The sequence below is a fragment of the Egretta garzetta genome, unplaced genomic scaffold (assembly GCF_000687185.1).
Source record: "Egretta garzetta isolate BGI_Z169 unplaced genomic scaffold, ASM68718v1 scaffold526, whole genome shotgun sequence".
In the NCBI taxonomy this organism is placed as follows: domain Eukaryota; kingdom Metazoa; phylum Chordata; class Aves; order Pelecaniformes; family Ardeidae; genus Egretta; species Egretta garzetta.
The window spans coordinates 304,607-326,028 of NW_009259967.1; the positions used below are offsets into that span (position 1 = coordinate 304,607).

Here is a 21,422-nt window from a genome sequence, read left to right on the forward strand (position 1 = left end):
CCGCCGGCTGAATACAGCCGCAGGTAGCTGCGGTGCCCCTTGGGCTGGCCTGCCGCGGGTGCCGGTGTTTTCTTGGCTCACTAGAAAGCGAAAGCTGTCGTCCAGCCAGCCGGGATCTGCGAGTCCCCTCGGCTCCTGGCTACGCCAGGGTTGCGGGGCAGACCTCGCGTGGGAGCCTTCACTGTGGCTTAAGGAGGCGAAGATCGGCAGCGAGATCTGAGTAAGCAGCAGTGCTCTTGGTATCTGCAGTATTGCATTCGGTCAGAGATAAAGTGTTGCCTTTAAAGTGGTGCTGGAGTTTTCTCTCCAGCAGCTGTTTTTAGCCTGAAAAAAGCTCCCATTGTATAGTAAATTTTTTCCAAATGTTATTTGTTTCATAGGCTATCTCTAAAGTATTAAGGGTATTCTTAAGGGTATTCAGAATGAATGCTGAGTGGCATTTAAAACAGAAAGGAGGTAACATAACTTGTGAAAGTTGAGTATGGTTAGCTTAAAAATCAGTGAAAATTCCTGCACTAGTCAGCAACTGAGAGAGCATTACTCAAGCTGGATAATAGTTTATAGCCACTTTACCCTATAGTATTTGATGGAGTTGTTCTCCATAAAGTACCTTAGAAAAGGTAAAACTCAGTGTTGTTAATTTGACTGATAGAATGGTTGCCTATCTGAGAACTGTAGCAAATACCGAATGATAGTAAATGCAGAGTGCCCTTCTGACTAGTTGGAGAGGGGAGGTCACAATGCCATAGGTATCCCCTTGCTTTTTGCTTCCCCCCTCAAGTAAACAAGGTCTTCCCAGATCAAGTTTTTCTCCTGCTTATGCTTGCTGATCTGTTCTTGCTACATGAAAATACTTTCCTCAGTCTTCTTTCTGATAGAAATGGTATCTTATATTCATTTTAGGTGATCGTTTATTTGTGTCAGGAAAATGAGTGACTACAGAAAAGGAGTGGAAGAAAATTAAGACAGTACTGGCTAGCGTAATGGGCAGCTGAGTGAGTTAACATAGTTTCCATGATCCTTTTTCCATCTGTCAAGGGAACCTTCTACAGGGAGGCTATGATAAACAAGTAGGAATGTCAAAGTCTGCTTATCCAGCAAGAATGTACTGGGTTTTTTCTTTTTAATCACAAAGATCATACAGCAAAGGTAGCCTCATCTCATTTATAAAGATGCTTTAAAAACCAAACCCCAAATCTGCAATGTGTGTCCAAAAGGTTTTATTTTCCTTGTGCCAGTATTTGATTTATCATCAGTGGTGTTATATTCCTAGAATTTTACTTACATGATAGTTAAATAAATACATTAAGATGGCTATACAGGCATTCTAAACAGTAAAACCACTTGTCTCTAGTTAGCCTCTAAATGCTTTTCTTGTCCTCAAAGTGAGGAGGTTAAAGTTGTGATCAGCAGGTTTAAGCTTTGTGGCCTGAGTCTGGTTCGTTTTCCTGTGTTTTTACTCTTCAGTTTTATAAGGAACACCACTATCTTAATCAGGCATTCCTAATCTCAGGCTTGTGCTTCCTTGTAAGTCATCACAGTGTGTCTTGTTGACCTTATCAAATCTTATTCTCCCCCCCCCCCCCCATGCCTGTAACCACAGTCTAGGAATGTGATTTTCCTCTGCCTTTTTTACTTCTCTAGGTAGATGGAAAATTCCACCAAGCTCTTAGCACTGTTATGCACTTATTATAGGTGCAAATATTTATGCAAGGTACAAGGTTGGAAAAAAAAAAAACCCCAGGACTCTGATTTATCTGGAACAAAGTTCACAGGGAGAATGCTAAGTTAGTGTTACTGAATAGTGTGTCCTGTGGTTTGTTAGAAATTTGATGCTGATGATACTAAATCCAACTAAATAGTTGGAGAAAGGGGCTTTGTAAATATGAAACAATTTGGCAGTACTACATGTCTATCTTGAACTGATGTTCTGGTAAGCGCTCCTAAGGATTCTTTTTTTGGCCTCCTTACTGTGAAGCATGACTCCTTTAGTTCATCTGGGAAAAATATGAAACACTGAACAGAACAGTTGACCAATTTGATTGAGTTCAACTATGGAATTATACAACTTTTATCTTTTTCAATTTTATGTATCACAAAACTGAATAGCTAATGATACTAACATGAGTGATAAACCATATGTTAATGTTCTTCAGCTGAACAGATTGAAAAGATATCTTTTAGGGGGCGAGAAGCATAGTCTTTCAAAAGCCATACAATGACAATTTCTTGAATGAAATCCAAGTTTGGATTAAAGCTCTATATTAATTTTTTTATATTGTGGTGGAAAACACTTCTTAACACAGTAAGTTTAGAAACATCTGCAAAGTTAATGTTCCCAAGAACTGGGGAATAACATGTCCACTAAAACCTCTACTTAGTGACAGAAAATCTCCATCAGGTTCTCAGGAATAGATGTGCTAAGCCTGAAGTTGACAGTCCTAGATCTTATATGATGATGTATGGAAATTGTTTGCTTTGCTTTTGGACATTTTGAAATTTGAGCTTGAAAAAACCTGCAAGTAGTCCTAATTGCTTTTGCATTTCAGTAACAACTGTAACAAACAGATGAGAGGTCCAAGGTGTTGCTTGTCTGCATTCTGTTGCAAGCTTTTGGAAAGCCATTCGAATGTAACAGTATTCAAACTATTTGGTTCACACCCTTTGTTCCTATGCTTTGAAGCAATCTACATAAGGATTAATAATAAACTAATGCTTGTATCAGAGCTTAGGAGAAAAAACTTTTTAGTGGTAACAGGTGATGGATTTTCTGATGGATATTTATATATTTTCTAAGTATATAAATATCTCATTTATACAAGTTTATGCTGATGTTTTAGATGAGTTTCAGAATGTCTGATTGCAAAAAAACTTTCTCATGATTTAACAGAAATAGAGGGTACAGCTCTTATTCTAGATATCTTGACTTAAACTTTTAGAAGGACCTTAGTGGAATAGCAGTATAGATAAAATTGTGTTTCAGCTAGCTTTAAGCCTTAATGTTTGATTTTAAGCAGCAGTCATAAATTGCAGATATTGTTTCTGGTTCTCCTATGGTCAGCAAGGAATGTCAAAATCTTTATTTTGCATGAGAAGGCTCTGAAAAGTGTCTAGTAATGCAGCTTTCATGAGGGATGAGAGCCAAAAAGGAAATTATGAAAGAATACAATGGTGCACTTGAATCATCTTCCTTTCTTAACAGCTGTGATATGCTTCTTGTGTAGTATGATGATAACAAAACCACCTCTTCTGTCAGTAGCTACGTACTATTTATCACTTACTAGCTGTTATGGAGGTGTTCCAAAAATGGAGCTGCTGACATTAGTTTGGAAATGATAGCTGAGAATTCTTGTCACCCTCTTCCCTTCCAGGGAAGGGTGGGAGTACAGGGCTTCTTATTGGAGATGTAACTCCAGGCTATTCTTTTTTCATCATCAGTTGCTGTTATTGCATATCATATCTAAACCACTAAATCAGAAATGCAGAAATTTGAAGTCTTCAAAATAACTGGTGCCTGCTTTCTGTGTGTGTGTTGCTTAACTTGGAATTAAGCAAGCTGCCCAGTCCGATTGTAGAGAACTTGCCTTAGGTGGAACTGAGCAAATTGCCCAACCCTATGCAAAGAATGAAAGTTGCTGAGGAGACAAGGAAAAAAACAAAACAGTTGTTGGCAGGTCATCCTAAAGGAGGGAACAGTTGAACCTAAACAAATAGCCTGGAGAAAGAACAAACCTGAAAAAAACCTTTGCCTCAGTTGTCACAGATCAGACAACTGCTGTGCAACCTGTTCTCAAGTAAGTTTTAGTAACAGAAGCATTGTGTGTGTGCTGGTGAAGGCTTTAAAAACAATTTAATCTGAAAGTGACACTGAGTCCTAGTTTAACATTGTAGAAAATCATACCTTTACAGAGTAAACATTAAAATTCAATTCAGTCTTATTTCGTGTATTTATTAACTTCACCTGAAGAGGCTCTGAAATGCCAAGATCTTCTGTAGGGCATTCTTTCAGTGTTGAAGGAATTGCTATTCTAGATAGGTTTAACCCATTCCCATCATGGACTATGCTAAAGATGTTAGATGTCTAGTATCTTGGGTTGTCTAGTATCTTGGTAATGTTGACACCATGATGCTAAACTTAATACTGGCTTTGGAATTTTTGCTTCAGATTGTGGATTTTAAAAGTCTGCACTAACTTTCTGCTTACTTTGTGTCCCAACTCCCTCACGAACCTCTCTAGAAAGAGGCTTTTTAATTTTTAACTCAAATGTCCTAGAAGCCTGGAAGTTGCTTTAGTGAACCCCAACATGAACAAACTGTTTGGATTCAGGCAGTCCTGTAAAGGAAGAAATGTGATCAGGTGTAAAGTCTTTCTGACTGCTTTCCAGATGCAGAGAAGATCAGTACACTTTCCATCTTTAGATGGAAAAAGAGAACAGGAGTAGAGATAAGCAAAAGAAGGAAAGATAGTACAGCAGAGGTCTGTGCTATCATGAGTAATGTAGAGGTCATCAGTGGAGGCTGTGTCCAGATTATTTCTAGCCATAAAGGAATTAAGGAAAATACAGTGGAACTGTTCATCAAATATTTTTTTCTCTTTAATTGCCATTTACTGAATCGGATAACCAAAGAGTGTTAGCGACCAAAAATATAAATGGGTAGAAGGCAGAGTTAGACAAATTTTTGGAGAATGAGCTTATTTGTAGATTATTGAATATTAAGATGCAATTTATGGCTCACGAAGTGCCTAAACTGCTGATTGCGATATACTGCCAATGTAACTTGTTTTGTGCATTTTTTTTTATTTTTTTTTTTGAACACAGCTTCTGGCAACAGAAGTCCAGTGTAATGAGGTCTGTCCCTATGAGGAATCACTCACATGCTAATTCCTGTTTCTTTTTTTTTTTTTTTTTCCTTCAGTCTCCCACAGTCAAATCACCCGCTTGTACAGCCGCTTCACCAGCCTAGACAAAGGAGAAAATGGGACTCTTAGGTGGGTATTGTCACTAATTCAGCTGTCCTTGCATTGACACATATCTGTAATGGTGGCTTGCTGTTCCAGGATGCCTGCATGTTTTCCTCATATGGTGAATCAGTGAGGCTATTATAACAGGTTCTTTCGTAGCTACTGTCTACACGGACGTTCAAGTTTGTTCTCTTTTATGAAAGGTCAGGAGAAATCTGATTGTTGAACTGAGGTGCTCTAAATACCAATTGTCTTTACTGTAGTGCTGAAGGTTTGTAGCAGTTAATATAAGAAAGATCAGGTTTGGTATTCAAGGTCTTAGAACAAATGTTCAGAAATGTTAAACCACATTTTTAGATTGTTATTTCTTACCTTTCTTTGTATGTTGCTTCTAATAATTGTTACAAGAACGGTTCCACTATGCCTTTATCCTGGCTTTCATAACAAAACAATCACTTATATTTTTGTGTGTTTTAATGCTACTTTGACCTGCAAGCCCTCTACTTTGCACCTCTTGTTGAACACTCATGTCTATTAGTATGCTCAGAAATAAAAAGGAGCTGGAACTGAGTCACTGTGGCTAAACAAGTACACATTTTATTCTTTAAAGAAATAGCGCAGGATATTCCAAGACCTTTAAAGTGTTTGTCTTCCATCTACAATTTGAAAACTACAGAAGTGAACCAGTTCATTACAACTTGATTAAATAAAGATGAGGCTTAAACTTTATCTGCAAAATATTTTTCACTTTGCTGAACTGAGGCTGCTGGAAGATTGCCTGTTAAAATATGTCTTTGCCTGCTGTCTTTGTTCTCTAGCCTTCCTCACTCTGGTTATTGTATTGCATGTTGGTATTGGCTTGCTCTTTATTTACTGAACTAATTATGAATTCTGATTGTATTAAACTGCTTATTATTCTTCTCTTTTGATGTTGCCTACAGATTACATTAATGTTATGGAAACATGACAAATAAGTGCTGTCTATAGCTGCACCAGGGGTGCAATTTTGTGACCACATATGTGGTCTAAGACCACACTGCCACTGAAAGTATGTTGCTTTTCTGTGTTGATGCTGGTACTGAAGGCTCATATTTGGAAACTAACCTACAGCTTTGAAAACTTGCCAAGCAAAACAACAAAAAGGGAATAAGATCAGTTTTCAGGTGGATCTTGTTTCCCATTCACCATATAGCCATATATGTCAGAACCAGCGCACAGAGAAGCTGGAGAGAATGCAGGAGAGAGTAGGAAGGGGAAAGGGACCTTGTTGTACATGGGGTCTGGCTGGGATGGAATTAATTTTTTTCTTCATAGCAGCTCTATCCCAGTCAAACCCAGTAAATATAGATTCAGGGATCACCTGGGGTTTTGTGTATGATCTTGCAAAATGTGATTGTAGGATGCTCTATAAACCTATAAAAGCTAGACCTACTTATAAACCATAAAGCTAGAATCGTTGCTTAAGATGAAGGTGACAAGTTGTAAGATATGCAATCTTTGGCAGTACTGCTGGCTTACTGCAGTTTCCTTTCCTAAAGGAAATATGCAGTTCCTCCTGGTGCCACAAATTGCTGACTTTTCAGTTAAGTAATTGGATGTGGAGTTGTACTATAAAGAGGACAACTGAGTGATTATTTTTGGTTAAAAATACTCTCCCTCCCCTTTTGGTTTGTGTAGATATTTTTAAGCTGACTCCAGTGATTTGTACTGTGGCTATACTGTAAATATCTGGACTTGCGTAGCTGAAGGGATGACAAAATGGATTCTGGGTGTGGAAACAATTGGCTTGGGATGGGCAGGAACTTCTTAAGCCCACTCTGTCACTGAAGCCAATGTATCATATAAATTGTAGCATTGACTAATTGGCAATTGTGACATACAGATCAGCTGATGATACTGTAGGTAAGGTTAATACTGCTTGTGTCTCACATTACTTGGAAGAAAAACATTAACAGCCTCTTCAAATTTTGCATGTGGGTTTAATCTTCTCTGGTTAATAGAGGTGATGGCTGCCAGACTAGCACAATTTGAACCTAGCACACACTTCTCCTCAACACCTCCCTCCAACTTCAAATTCAACCGTTGAGTCCATAAAGTTTGTATAAATTGCAAAGTGATTGTACTTGGTTTACGTAAGAGGAGTAATTAATTAAATATGCTGAGAATGTCTGTTTCACAATACTTAGTTTCATAGTGTTTTGTATCAGGAGGAGTTTGACTTTCATTGTTGATAATCACATGGTACTTGGGAAAGGAAGTGAAGTTTGTTTGGAAAAATCTCAGCAACGGTACAAACTGTGATCCATTAACTTGCAGTCTTGGCAGCTAAGCATAGCCTGCTCCCAAATGTGGCTGACTTAGTGGCATTCAAATTTTGAAACCTGTCCTGGTACCCACAATATGTGGAAACCATTAAGTTCAAGTAATGGAAAACTGCTTCCTGAAAAAAACAATGAGGGGAGAGTAAGAACTACAGCTCAGAAGGTCATAGATGTTGGTTTCTGAACTACTGATCAATGAGAACTTGCTACTTTGAGATAAGTGAAATGAAGTTACCACTTGCTTACTACCACCAAGCAGTTTGGAAGGCATGTCTTCTGTTTGTTTCCTGTGAGCAAGAGTGATTGTTTCCATAAGGATGAATTATACCTTTGACTTCCTAATCAGACGTGACAGAAATCACTCACGTGGCTACGATCAGGAAAAGAAATGTTAGGCAATTCTTTATGGCATGAAATAAATCTTTAAATGTGTACCACCCTTCTGGAGAAGGGGAAAACCTGTGCTGTCCTTCTTATCTATGTATTAAAAATGGGCAAGGTAAAGAGTACTTTGTACAGAAGATCTGGCACATGGTGATTAATCCTGGTGGTTAGAGAAGATGGGTAGTTCATTCTGGAACTATAATCAAAAGCTGAAATCTTTCCTAGCCAGATGTTTCTATCCAGTGTACCTATGTGCAGTTTCAAGGCACTTTCTTTTTACAGAGTTACATAAATGAGATTTAAGAGAAGGGTATTGATAGAGACAAAACTTCATAGGCTTTGTTCTGGCTCCTCCCATGTCTCCCCCAATCTTATCTTCTAAATGACTACAGCCACAGTTACTGATTAACTCTTATGAATTCTTTTAAAAGTGAAGGAAAATGTTAATTTTTCCTTAGCTTCGCTTTTCCTAAACAAAATGAGTAAGCTGCCTCAGACTTGCACCATCTGAATGAAACCAGGTTGTAAAAGCCAGGACAAAGTTGTTCCTTTGAAAATTCTTTTGTCACCTTTGATTTCAATATTGTGACATGCTAATTTGCCAAAATAAAAGGTTGATACCCTTAGATGTCCATAGCTATGTCTAAACTGTGAAACCTGAAACATACTTGTTCTGCCTACCTCCTAACTATAGGTCAGGAGGAAACCAATGTGCATGTTTCCTTCTTTACATTCTGATTTCCAAGATGAGGAAATTGAAGCATGTGACCAGGATAAGTATGTGCTTGCTTCAGTGAGTCTCCTTGTTGGGCTGGTACTGGAGCGTACCCACACAAGAATACATCTGCTCCAAAACTTACCTACTAGTAAGTAGCTCTAGACAGGCACATATAGAGCTATAAAAAGGAGATACTTGTCTAAATGCTACTTTTGCATGTAACTTTTGCATGGAGCCTCCTACTTACAGTAGTTTCTTCTGCACTGCGGAAATGACAGGTTAAGCACTTCAGAAGTATCTTTTACAGTACAACAATTGGTATAGCCTGGTGAGCATGGAAGAAGGAAGGGAGGGCAAGTATTCTGAAAGCTGATACATGAGGAGAATAGACACTGAGCTGTTTATGCATAATCTCATGTTTATGAAAACCCTTCACAAGATGGTGTCTCCTGGAGAGCTTCAGAAAGTTTCCGATCCTGAGAGAAGGGTAACAAGAGCTAGCCCAGCCCAATCTGTTAATCTTTGAATTGTCTAAGTCTGGAAAGATTTCAAAGTAAAACATAAAAGCTAGCTCTCTGAATGTCAAGTTCTTTACCTGTGCTTAGGAAAATGCAAAGGATTTTTAGCTTTATCTAAAACGGGCAAGGCAGGCAGGTCACAAGCGGTGTCCCCCAGGGCTCAGTTCTAGGGCCAGTCTTGTTTAATATCTTTATCAATGACCTGGATGAGGGGATTGAGTGTGCCCTCAGCAAATTTGCAGACGACACCAAACTGGGTGGTAGTGTTGATCTGCTTGAGGGGAGGAGGGCTCTGCAGAGAGACCTGGACAGGCTGGATCGATGGGCTGTATGAAGTTCAACAAGGCCAAGTGCCGGGTCCTGCACTTTGGTCACAACAACCCCATGCAGCGCTACAGGCTTGGGGAAGAGTGGCTGGAAAGCTGCCTGGTGGAAAAGGACCTGGGAGTACTGGTTGACAGCCAGCTGAATATGAGCCAGCAGTGTGCCCAGGTGGTCAAGAAGGCCAATGGCATCCTGGCCTGTATCAGAAATAGTGTGACTAGTAGGAGTAGGGAAGTGATAGTGCCCCTGTACTCGGTGCTGGTGAGGCCGCACCTTGAATACTGTGTTCAGTTTTGAGCCCCTCACTACAAGAAGGATGTTGCATTGCTGGAGCATGTCCAGAGGAGAGCAACCAAGCTGGTGAGGGGTCTGGAGCACAAGTCATACGAGGAACGGCTGAGGGAACTGGGGTTGTTTAGTCTGGAGAAGAGGAGGCTGAGGGGAGACCTCTGCCCAGGGAGGTGGTAGAGTCCTCCTCCCTGGAGGTATTTAAAAGAAGGATAGATGAGGTGCTTAGGGACGTGGTTTAGTTGTGGGATGGCAGGGTTAGGTTAAAGGTTGGACTCGATGATCTCAAAGGTCTTTTCCAACCAAAGTGATTCTATGATTCTATATGGGTTTGCATCAGAGAATGGTAGGGTACTAGAATAGTCTATACTTCCATCCTCGACTATGCTTTATTCACACTGCTTCCTCCCCCCTGTGGCTCTTCTAATTATCACCTTTTATTTTAGTGTACTTCTTGGCCTAATGTTTATAAACCAATTATTCTTCCAGTAGTTAAGCGACTTTTTGAATTTGTGTAGAGCATGTGTAAGAATGAAGTTAGATGAGATGGCTGACATGGCTGTGAAGGAGGAGGATATCCATCCCCTTTCCCTTTCATTTCTCCAGGCTAGCAGCACATATTTGTCACCTGTGGTGCTGTTAGATTTTTTTCTTTTTTTTAAGTTTTTTTGAACTGCTTTGAGTTGCAAATTCAACAGAAAGATAATTGGGAGGACAGAGGGGAGGATGGTGGGGAACTTTTTGGGGGATTAGTGGGCTACATTAGACCACCATAATATCTGATGAATGACAAAGCTAAGGTTAGCAAGGCAAGGGAGCAATGAAACTTCTTGAGTAGTAACTTGTTAAATCTCTTTGACCATCTTGCGTGATACACCTTACTACTTCTAATTATTTGCCTTTTTCAAGTAATTTTATGTTGCCTATATCCTCTGGACATTTTTCCTTTCCTCTACTACTTCCATTTCACATACGGTTTGTTTTCTCTCCATTACTTTAGTTTCCCTCAGCTCTAGATAGCCCTACCCTCTTCATCCCTGTTCAGGGTATGGTATTCTCTGCTACTACCCAGAAGTAAAAGAAGGATGAACAGTCAGAAATTATGGAAGAAAAAAGGGTCTTGTAGGTTTCTTGCAGTCTTTGGGGTAAGGCAGAGCCACCTCTATGGTGGGGATCTGCAATGTGCCTTGGAGGGTATACTCATGCTTAGAAATACTTGGCTGTCTCAAAAACTACAAATTCCTTGCTGATAAGTATGTCTAAGTGCGAATGTGCTGGCATATGTATTAAATGGTTGGCCTGCATAATGATAGCATACAGCTAAAGGTTGCTTTGCACATGATGTTTAAGCAAGGGTTTAATAGAAGCCAGGTTCCTGGAAAGATACCTTAGAAGAGCCTTGTTGCCGTGGCACATGAACACAGAAGAAGTAGAGGGCATCAAATTTCTGTAAGCTCCAGCCTTGGCCAGGTGAAGTTGGTACCTAATGACTGCAGGAAGCCTTAGTTTATGAAGTGGAGAATAATTTGCATCATACGTTCATTTACTTTTATGGCTGTTAGAGCTGTTTCAATTATAACACTCACTCAGTAATGTGCTCTTAATAAGCAAAAATGGTCTACTGCAATCCTGATAATGACAGGACAAATAGATTTGAAATCTGGGGAGTTTTTTGTGGTTAATTGTTAATCTCCTGTTAGAAAGCAGAACAACTGGAGGCTGAAATGCCATGTAAATTGAGGCTCAATACTAAGAAATAGTGATACAGAAGTAAAAAATTCTGAAGCATTAGGACTTTGCTCTAAGTGGAAGAGAGGGCAGTTGCTGCTTTTAGCTTGTAAATGTTAGCATTGACACTGAAGTCCTGTTGTTAAAATTTTGTTACTAGGACATAGGTTTTCCACATCACTGCATCTCCTGCATAAATTGCTAATGCATACTTTGCCCTTCAGCTATAGCTTAAAATGCAGCAGTCCTGAAGGGTCTGGTAACAAGGTGATCATGTTGTATAGATGTTAACTTTGCCCATTAAAAATAATTCAGACCTGGTCAAAGCGGAAATTTGCTGGGATAGCGTAAAAATATGGTCAGGTTGCTCTATTAGAAGGTCAAACAGTTTAACCATGGTGTAACAGATATAATTGGGACTCTTTAACAGTGCTGTTGTGTGCCTGGGTACAAGGAGTGCTTTAGAACGCATTTAAAGCTAGAACGTCTTGCTTCTGTGCCTTTCCCAGGCTAGACTAGTAAAAAGGTTAGCCAATTCCTTTTTTCACCTGTCTTTAAGATCACAGTATTATAAAAGGCCAGTACACTTAAATAATCTCAAAATCTATTCATGTTTACTTTACTCTGCCATTTTTTTTGGTGTAATGACATCATGAATCAAACCTTGTTGCTGATTCATTTAGTGAGTATAGGTTTCAAAAGTAGCAAACGTTTAGTAACCAAGTTTGAGACTTTGACCTAAACTTCAAAAACAGCAGTACTACATTTGACTTGCCAGTATTTCTGGAGTTGGGGCAGGAGATGTCAAGTTATGCATTCAGACAGAGTAGATTTTTTACAGCCTTACCCCTTTGCTGTTACCTTTGCAATTTAAAACCTAAATGATTATGGAGTGCATCTTGTACTAACTGATAAATTGTTGTGCTCTGTTGTAATGGGTAAAACAACCCAAACCCCTAGAACCAGACCTGTTGACCGAAGTATTTTGTTAAGACACAGTTGGTGTGTCTGCCTTGGTCATGCCAAGATTATCCCACTTTCCTGTCAGTGGCATTCCATTAGGTTGAAAGAAAAGAAAAATTATTAGGGTCCATTCTATTATTAGAGTTGCACTATGTTTGTGTCATACTGATCCAAAATGTATTTACATCAGTACAGCTCATGATGCCTTCCAGGTCAGGAAAAGCTATAACATGTAAGCATAGCTATGCTTATACTATACTGTGTGGATGTAATCGTGAGCAGAAAGGAGAAGAGCAAGAGATTTGCAGTGTACTGGTGAAGTTACATCTGGTGTACAGGCCCCTGTCAAAGTCTAAATTTACTACTTTAAAATAGGAGCGCTGCTTGGTTGAAGCTAAAATAACCTGAAATTTGGCATTTATAATAAGATACAAAGTTGTTGCATTAAACAACAACAAAAAAAAATCTATTAGAATATGCAGATCACCTGTGGTATGCTTGGAGGAGTGTGGTATTGTCCCAGAATCTGGAATGGGGTAGTCTGGAAGAATCATGCCAACTCAAATGATTCAGTACCAAAATAATTATTTAAAAAAAAAAAACCCAAACAAATAGAAAGTTAGTTTTCATTTTGAAGCAGTGTTTTCCTTCAAAGCCATTTCAGAAGCTTTCCTTTCCCTAAATTGCAAACTTCTTGGCATCATTACTGGAAGGTTTCTAGCACACTGTTAATGTCTGAGAAGTGCTGTTAACGTGACAAATGAACACTGCTAGCCTGTAATGTAATACAGGCTTGGCATTGTCTTTTGCTTTGTTTTGTGCCATTGGCCTTAGAGAAAACATGATTTAAAGAGTAAAATTTTAAAAACCACCAAGTGTCTGGTTGCAAAAATAGAACCCAACGGATGTTTTGCTGTGAATTCTTTTTAAGCAACTTCTCCTCTGACTTCAACTTCATGTGGACTTCTTGTGTTCTTGCTTTACTTAGCCGTGAAGACTTCCAGCGGATTCCAGAGCTTGCTATCAATCCACTGGGAGACAGAATTATCAATGCCTTCTTTCCAGAAGGGTGAGTTCCAATGGTCTGAATTTGTGAGCAGGCACAAAATTTGTAGTTCATCAGAAGATTTGATAGAAGTGAAATGCTGATAATTTAAACACAGAATTTGAATTTACTAATAATGGAATACCTCAAGCTCGTCATGAAATGTGTGTGGGTACATTGTTTCCTCTGTAATGAGAAATACTTCACGACCTTAGAGTTTTGTGTGCTGTATTCATTGACAAACTCAGGCTTCCTCTCATGGTTTTCCACTCTACTTGCTATGCTGCTCAATACTTCTAAAGGAAGTCAAGAGCATGTATGGACTTTGGTTCTTAAAGCAAACGTGTAGCCATGCTATTTGATGCTAAGTAGTATTGCAATTAACTAATTCAGTCTTGTTTCTCACCTTTATAACCTTAAAGGTTACCTTTGTTATTAGATCAGCTTTTTTTGGTTTGGTTTTTTATCACATATAAGATGCAGCTTATGGTGCTTCTAACATAAATCCAAAGAGCTGATCAAATTTGCAGTTACTGTCTGTCTCCCTTCATTATACCTCTCTAGATTGTTCTATGGAATCTTCTGCTGTTCTTGAACACATTCGTCTTTACCAATTAATAATGATCGGATTGTCTAATCAAGTTATAATATCAGCCAATACCAGGCAGGGTTTCCTGAGTAGAAAGCGGGAGTCCTAGACAGTACTTACCTGGTTCCCACAGAAACTCTAGAGAAGAGAGCTATTTGTCAGGGAGCAGAAAGCGATGGCTGCGCCACAAGCAGGAGGCAAGGGTGACAGGGGAGCTGGCAGGGGTGATGTACTTGCTGATAAAGGGCACAGCAACTGAACAAGAAAAGCAGAGCAGGTCCAGTGACTGTTGTCATGTCAGCCAACAGTCCAGTGGTTGCCAGACAAGTTGGCAGTGATGAAGCAAGTCTCAGGTCAGTCCGGGGAATCAGGGTCCAGGTCGGCAAGACATGTTGCCAGACTCGGGCATAACTGCGGGATAGCTCAGGCAAGGGTAAGGGCTTGAGCTTAAATAGAGTTTGCAGGCACAGGGAGGGGAGCCCTCAACAAGACTTCTCACAGCTTTTTTTACACATACTTCACAACAGCATGATTCCAGGTTGCAACTGCCCTGTGTCAGAGCTGGGTTTGAGCATAGGCAGCCAAACCCTGGGGAGGTGGAAGAGTCTGCACAGTGTTAATGCTTTAGATATTAATACTCTTTACTGAAATAAAGAACTTGTATAAGCTATGCTGAAACTGACCTGCTGAAATGCTTATGCAGAGAGGACCAAGTGAATTTCCGTGGATTCATGAGGACACTAGCCCATTTCCGACCCATAGAAGATAACGAAAAGAGCAAAGACCAGAATGGACCAGAACCACTGAACAGCCGAAGTAACAAGCTCCACTGTAAGAAATGTGAACCCTCCTATAGAAGCAACTATTTTTCTTTTTTTGTTTTTCTGGGAAGGGAGCGAATGGTCTTGGGGTCTTCTGTACAGTTGTTCTCTGTGGAATTTTACTAATACCTGATTTTTTTATTTAATTAACCTGCAAGCTTACCCATTTAGAATGTCAGCAATTGATCTATTCTTGTATTGGAATTTGGTGGAATTGGCTGAATCTTGAGTAATGTATATGCTTTTCCAGATGTCTCATAACAGAAATGTTTCAAAATGGTTTGCATCCGAAGCTATTTCAGATTTAGAAGCCACATCCCATACATGAATGGGCTCTTCTGCTTCTTTATCCGGTCTACCATATAACGTAGTGCTTTTTCCTCACCTTCAGCTGACTACTTTCTCAAATATTTGGGCGTCTGCCTACAGTATGAGCAGAATGCTCTTGCTCGCTAATCAAAGTTGGCAACAGTCCTCAGAGTACTTAAAATTTCTGTCATATCTCATCCCGAATATAATCAAAGAGAATGAATGGTTGTCTCTGAAGTTAAAGGATTGAATGTATCTTAGTGTTAATTATACTTCCATGACTTGGGGCTTTGAAGATATACCTGTGCAAGCAGAGTGCTTCTGAAAGTACTCATACTGAGTGAGTTACTTTACTTTAATTAAGATTTTTTCACTTCTTGGCAATAATGCTATTCCTGTATGTGGTAATAACACTTTATGGAACTGAGCATGAATTTTATGGTGAATTAAAATTCTAAGCTAATTCTCTTAAAATTGTTTATGAATACCTACTTTTTTATTTTTTTAGATAAATGTATTGTTATGAAGAGAAATAATGGCACTTGAATTAAGCTGCTCATTCTTTTCTTCCCTGTAGTTGCTTTTCGGTTATATGATCTAGATAAAGACGACAAGATTTCCAGGGATGAGCTTCTTCAGGTAAATAGCACAGGGCTGCTTTGAATGACTCTTGTGACCTTCTCTGTGAATTCACACCCATTTAGAATGAAGAGGGGAATTACAACAGTCTTCTCAAAAGAACTCCTGAAGGAATTTAGCTAATTGCTTATCTCTGGTTTAAAGCTTTAGATATGGTATGAGACTTAAATCTCATTTGATAGCCCAGGCAGTTCAGTCAGACTGGGAATGCTAGATTCAGGTTTAAACCAGTGTTAGGCTAAGCATATCCTATCAGACATGACACCTAAATATCCAACAAATACACTAAGCCCCTTAAGAACTACATTCTATAACTTTCAAAGGTGCATCTGTCAGGAATTCACAGGGACAATCCTTCAGGTGGATTGGGTTGTTTGCCTGATCCTCTGTGCATCCTCTCAATAGAATAAAACTTCTTGAAATTGCAGCAAAGGTAATCAAAGTTCATCAGTGCTGCATATATATGAAACTAGGCTTGAGCTAGGAGTAATTACATACTACTAATCCTGGGAAGTAGACATGGCAATTTGTGGTTCCTGATGTAGGACAAGGATTTGCTTTTGACCGAGACTGCCCTCTTCTATCTGCACAGAAAATGCTTTACTAACTGTAGAGAGTAATGGCAGTTATCATTTGACCATATACTTACAAGATTCCTGTAGGCAACTGTCTCTAACAGCAGATATTCAATCAGTGTTGGTATGATTTGTGGGAAAAAAATAGACAAAAGCATTGGAACAAAACACACTCATTCCTAGTTCCAAAAGCTTTCTCAAACATCTGCCTCTTCCTGCTGCCTAGTGAAAAAGCAGGATTCTTTGTCAAATGTGGCTACAAAAGGAAGCTGTCTTTCCTGAAAGCCTTGACGTACAAAGGACAAATAGAAGTCTGTCTAGAAATTACTTCCACGGGAATCCTCCAGGGTTGTTCTTGTATGGTGTTATTTTGACAGTATACACAAAAAAAACCAGTACTAAGAATACTTCTGTTCCTATGTCAATAATGATTAATTGGTTTTCTTATAAAAAAAAAAACAATCTGTGGACTTCTGTATGTTACAGGTATTACGGATGATGGTTGGTGTAAACATTTCAGATGAGCAGCTGGGCAGCATTGCTGACAGGACGATCCAGGAAGCTGATCAAGATGGAGATAGTGCCATCTCCTTTGCAGAGTTTGTAAAGGTTGGTAAACTACACTCTTAACAACTAAATGAAACTGCTCAGTAGTGGGCAAGTCATTCAGACTTAAACACAAATAGAAACGGAGAGGAAGTTGTTCAAATAGGCCTGCCTGCCTGCATCTGGGCAAAGCAAGCCTTCTGCTAGCTCTTCTTCTTCCTTTCTTTATCAGGACTTTTTTTGTATATATTGCCAGGGTACTAATAATTAGTCCATGTTTCTTCATATTCTTACATAAGTTATAGCACTGAATATACTGCAGAATTTTCTTTTTTTTTCTTTTGCAACCACTTCTTTCTACACAAGTAGGCCAACTAGCACAGTTACAGCAGAGTAATTCTTCTGCTACAATGGTGCTGATCAGTTTTCACTTGTGGGTTTTATCCATTAGCAACACAACTAATATCAGTATTCAAGTTCCTAGCTCTAGTCCTTTGAATTGCGTCTTTTGTTAGTCAGAAATAGGTAATAGTAAGGAGTCATTATATAGTCAGTGGAGAAAGTTGTCCTGTAGCAGTACGATTTCAGCTACCTAATGGGATGGCATTGACAAGAGGAACCAGAGTCATCTTGGAGGTGGACAAAGAGAGGACAAGAGGCAACAGAAACAAGTTGCAACATGGGAAATTCTGGTTAGCCCTAAGGAAAACTTTTTACGAAGCGGATGATCGTAGGTGCCGAAAATGTAGAACCTCATTCCTTGGAGATATTAAAAAATTAACTGGACAAGGCCCTGATCTAGCTGGCCCTGCTTTAAGCAGGAGTTGAGGGAGCTGGACTAAGACCTCCAGAGGTCTCTTCAAACTTAAGTTACTCTGATCTTGGAGCACTGATGTCTACTGCCTGAAACAGTCTGGAGCAGACTGATGTCTTTGTACCTCAGTGTTAATAGCAATTCAGTGAATGAAGTTGCCACCTCAGTTTTACAATGATCTGCGTTAGTGATGCTGTGGTCTTGATTTTACCTCTTCAGTGAATGCTCATGCCCCTTCCTCTGCTCCATTCTCCCTTCTGTTTCCTGGCCATGCATTCCTACGCAATCTAATTTTGCGAATCCAAGCCTTTCTAGGCTGCTGGCAGTCTGAAACTTCACTAGTTACATTTTGGTTGACAGCCTTCTTCCAGTTTTAATGGTTGAAGTTTCCTTGGAAGGACCTTAGTCCAGAATGAAAAATAGCAGTCTCTAGATGAGAGACTGGCATGCCAAGTTGAAGACATCCCATGTTCTTGCCCATTTCCTCTATACTAGAGTAAGAAATCTTGTAGGAGAGAAGTATGTACAATAACTTAAGTAGCTGTTTCTGAATTCTGTTGCAGGTTTTGGAGAAGGTGGATGTAGAGCAGAAAATGAGCATTCGATTTCTTCACTGATGGATGGAGAACCTATTCCTTTCTACCCCTACTATACAAATGAATAGAACTTCATTTTCTCCTTAGCACCTTTCCCCAGAGCATTGCTACTGGTGCGTATACAACACGTCTCCAACCACTCCGTGATTTGTTCTACCAATGTGAACATTCCTTGTGCATCAGGAACAAAGGGAAATGGCTGCCATGCAACTTGGAAAGGAGCATTTTTTTTTTTTTTAAATCTTTTCCTTCCTTTTTTTTTTTTACCCTTTCTCCCTTGTCTCCTTCTACACCGTTTCAGCAAAAATGCCTCTCCTTTTGTACTGCTGTTTAATCTACAAACTGATTCTTCTGAGCTCTGAATCTGAGAATGGAAAAACAGGAACACACCACAGAAGCACCCTCTGAAACACTTTGGAGACAAGCATCTACTCAAATACTAGGTGCAGTGATAATGATTCACTTTTGCTTCCAGTAGCAACACCACATTACAGCTGCCTTTTTTTTTTTTTTTAACTTTCCCGTTTGGCTCTTTATATGCAGATTGGTTTCTTCCCTGCTTCCAAATCTGCCTTCTATTTGAGGACTTCTCGGCTTCTATGGCTTCATTGTACAACTAGAACTGAATGCATGATGATAGCCTAGAGTACTTTAAAGTACTGAATAGATTTTATTCTTTATGGGATGTATTCACAGGGACAATAGGAGAATCTGTGGTGGAGACAGGCTGTGGTGTCCTCAAAAGGAACAGGAATTCTGCACTAAGTCACATTAAATTATTCCAGTAGCAGATGCAGAAACTTGTTTCCTTCCTTTGAGTAGATTGCAGGCTTGACAGCCAGTGGACCATGAAGTGCCCTCTCCAGGTTGCTTTGCTCTAGGATCCCTCTGTGCATCAAGGTGGTTTTGCCTCTGAAAGTGTAAACTTGTTTACCAGTGTACATAATGCAAGAAAACTAGTCATGCCAAAATCTGGATTTGTAGTTCTGTCACTTCCCCCTAGCAGTAGTGTCATGAAAAATAGGATGGATTTTTTTTTTCTTTTAATTCATAGTGGCCTGGAAAATCAGTAATTATTTATGTTTTCCAGTATAGAAGTCCTGGTCTGTTAGATTGTCTTGAGGGTGGTAGGTGTATTTATGAAAGCTCTGGTATAAGAATGTAATTTGGGGAAGTACATATTATCCTAAATATTTCAGAATATATTTCTACACAAATCTCTTTGCAAGTGTAAGATCATGAATATAATGTTGATAAATTCGAGAGCTCAAAATTCTTGAAGGTTCAATAGTAACATAGTTTTCTGTGGCTAGATTGGCAAATGACCTCATGTAGTTCAGCCCGAGCACCCTATAGTCTGGGAGGTCCTTCCAATACAACCAAAAAACCCTGGGAGCTTCTTTATTGAAGAATCAGTGTTATAACTGCTTCTCTGTCATGTGTTAACATTTCTATAAATTCTTACCAGTCTCAAACTATGTTCAAATGTGCATTTTCTTTTTTTCTCAGTTCCTTTAATCATCACTTTTGTGGAAGAATAACATGCAAGTCTCTGAAGGATTTTTGATTTGTTTTAAATTAAGGAATTGCGAAGTGAAATGTTGCGCTTTATTGTTTTGCAGAGTGCAGCACAATTCCAGAAAGAAATGTAAATTAAAAACTTTTACTCTGTATGAGAAAGATACATTATAGTTTTATGACCATGTCATGTAAAATAGGAATGTAACAATGTTTAACAGATTGAAAAGTAAAAAAGTGTTTGTAGGCTTTGTGATCTGCTTTTAAAAGTAGGTGTTGCTCTCTTCTGGCTCTATAGTTGTAACCTACAGTTGTGCCTTATTGTCCCAGTGAGACTGGATATTGTATTTATCAATCCATAAATAAACCCTCCACTGTATAAAAAAAAAAAAGCCAAACCAACAAACTATTCCTCTATGGTAATTGACTATTCTTTAATGACTGGAAAAGCGAAATACAAGTCAAATGTTGCTAGCAGGCCTTACAGATCAATATTTTTTTTTTTTTTTTACAACTGAGCTTGTTTTCAGATTATTAATAACTCCTTCACTCCTGCTGGTAGAGTAGAAGAAACTACTGCAAAACATGAGCTCTGGAAGAGGACCTGCACTCATAATACTGCATGAGCTTTACACCTCTCCATGGTTCCAAACTTGGCTTTTTATTTCCCCACTCCTTATGGTGTTGGAGTGTTGTTCTGTTAAAGGGTGTGTATATAATACTCATGCTAGTTTGTGATGTCTGTCCTTAAAGCCCCCACATTAGAAATCAGGTATTTATGCTAGTGTGCTTTAAGGTGAACACAAATATTCTTAATAGGTGCACAGAAAAAAAAAAAAGCCCAAACCAAACCCCAACTCACCTTCCTGCAATAGTCCCCCGTCCCCCCCAGTTATCAGAATCTAACTTTGCTGTTAGTTGTATAAATCCCATGGAAGCCACTAAGTATCTTACTCAGTGTTCTGAAATCTACATATTTAACATGTTACTTAAAAGGTTGTAGTAAGAGAAGTTTAACAGAGCTGAGATAATAAATTTGTAAAATGCAGATATCCACAAAGTATTATTTTTAGTATACCTGATTGCATGTAGAAATTAAATCTTCTTGAGAAAAAAGGTCATCTGTGAAGGTTAAGGTTATCACCTCAAAGGCAGAACTACTTAATGTTTCATCTTTGTCTTTTGAAAAAGCAGTATTATGGGATAGGTACTTAAGTACAGATGAACCATTTTCCAGTCTGCTGGCAAATAGGAAGTAGTCGATTTTCAAATCCGCAGACTCAAGTTTATTATATTGAGAGTCTCTGGATGGTTGGCTGCATGCAGCTACTTGGTTTTCATTAACTGTTAAGAGTATTTTGAAGACTACAGAAAGCGGAAGTAGGTTTGATAGCTAATCAAAACTGAAAGGTGGCAAATGAGTTGACTTAAATAGCTGTAGGCCCATTAGCTTGGCATCGAGTCTGGGCAAAACAAAACAATCTGAATACAGGATTTGCTGCTCATGAGGAGCAGAAGTAAAAATAATGTTAGTTTCCATAACTTTACAATGGAAAATTACTTGAAGGGGCTGCTTTTGGTTCTTTGGAACTACATTTTTGGTTGTAAGTAGCGCATTGATACAATACCGAAGTTGGCAGGAGTGTTTCATTGAAGCTGACAATCTGCATTAAAACACTACATAGTAGAAAAGCGTGCATTAAATGGATTAAGATTTCAACTGAAATGGCTTGTAGTAGTTGTCTGTGATGAATCACGGTTAA

The 21,422-nt window shown here is 39.0% G+C and overlaps 1 protein-coding gene across 1 annotated transcript in view; it reads left to right on the forward strand.

The window, feature by feature from the left end:
* The window catches only part of CHP1 (calcineurin like EF-hand protein 1), a 19,596-nt gene extending 1,223 nt beyond the window's left edge, over window positions 1–18,373 (forward strand). The window contains exons 2-8 of the mRNA XM_035895743.1: window positions 194–220; window positions 4,918–4,990; window positions 13,196–13,276; window positions 14,545–14,672; window positions 15,549–15,610; window positions 16,672–16,794; window positions 18,109–18,373. Coding sequence (XP_035751636.1) covers window positions 194–220; window positions 4,918–4,990; window positions 13,196–13,276; window positions 14,545–14,672; window positions 15,549–15,610; window positions 16,672–16,794; window positions 18,109–18,162 — 548 coding nt within the window. The 3' untranslated portion in view covers window positions 18,163–18,373. The remainder of the gene's footprint in view (window positions 1–193; window positions 221–4,917; window positions 4,991–13,195; window positions 13,277–14,544; window positions 14,673–15,548; window positions 15,611–16,671; window positions 16,795–18,108) is intronic.
* Window positions 18,374–21,422: the final 3,049 nt, after the last annotated feature.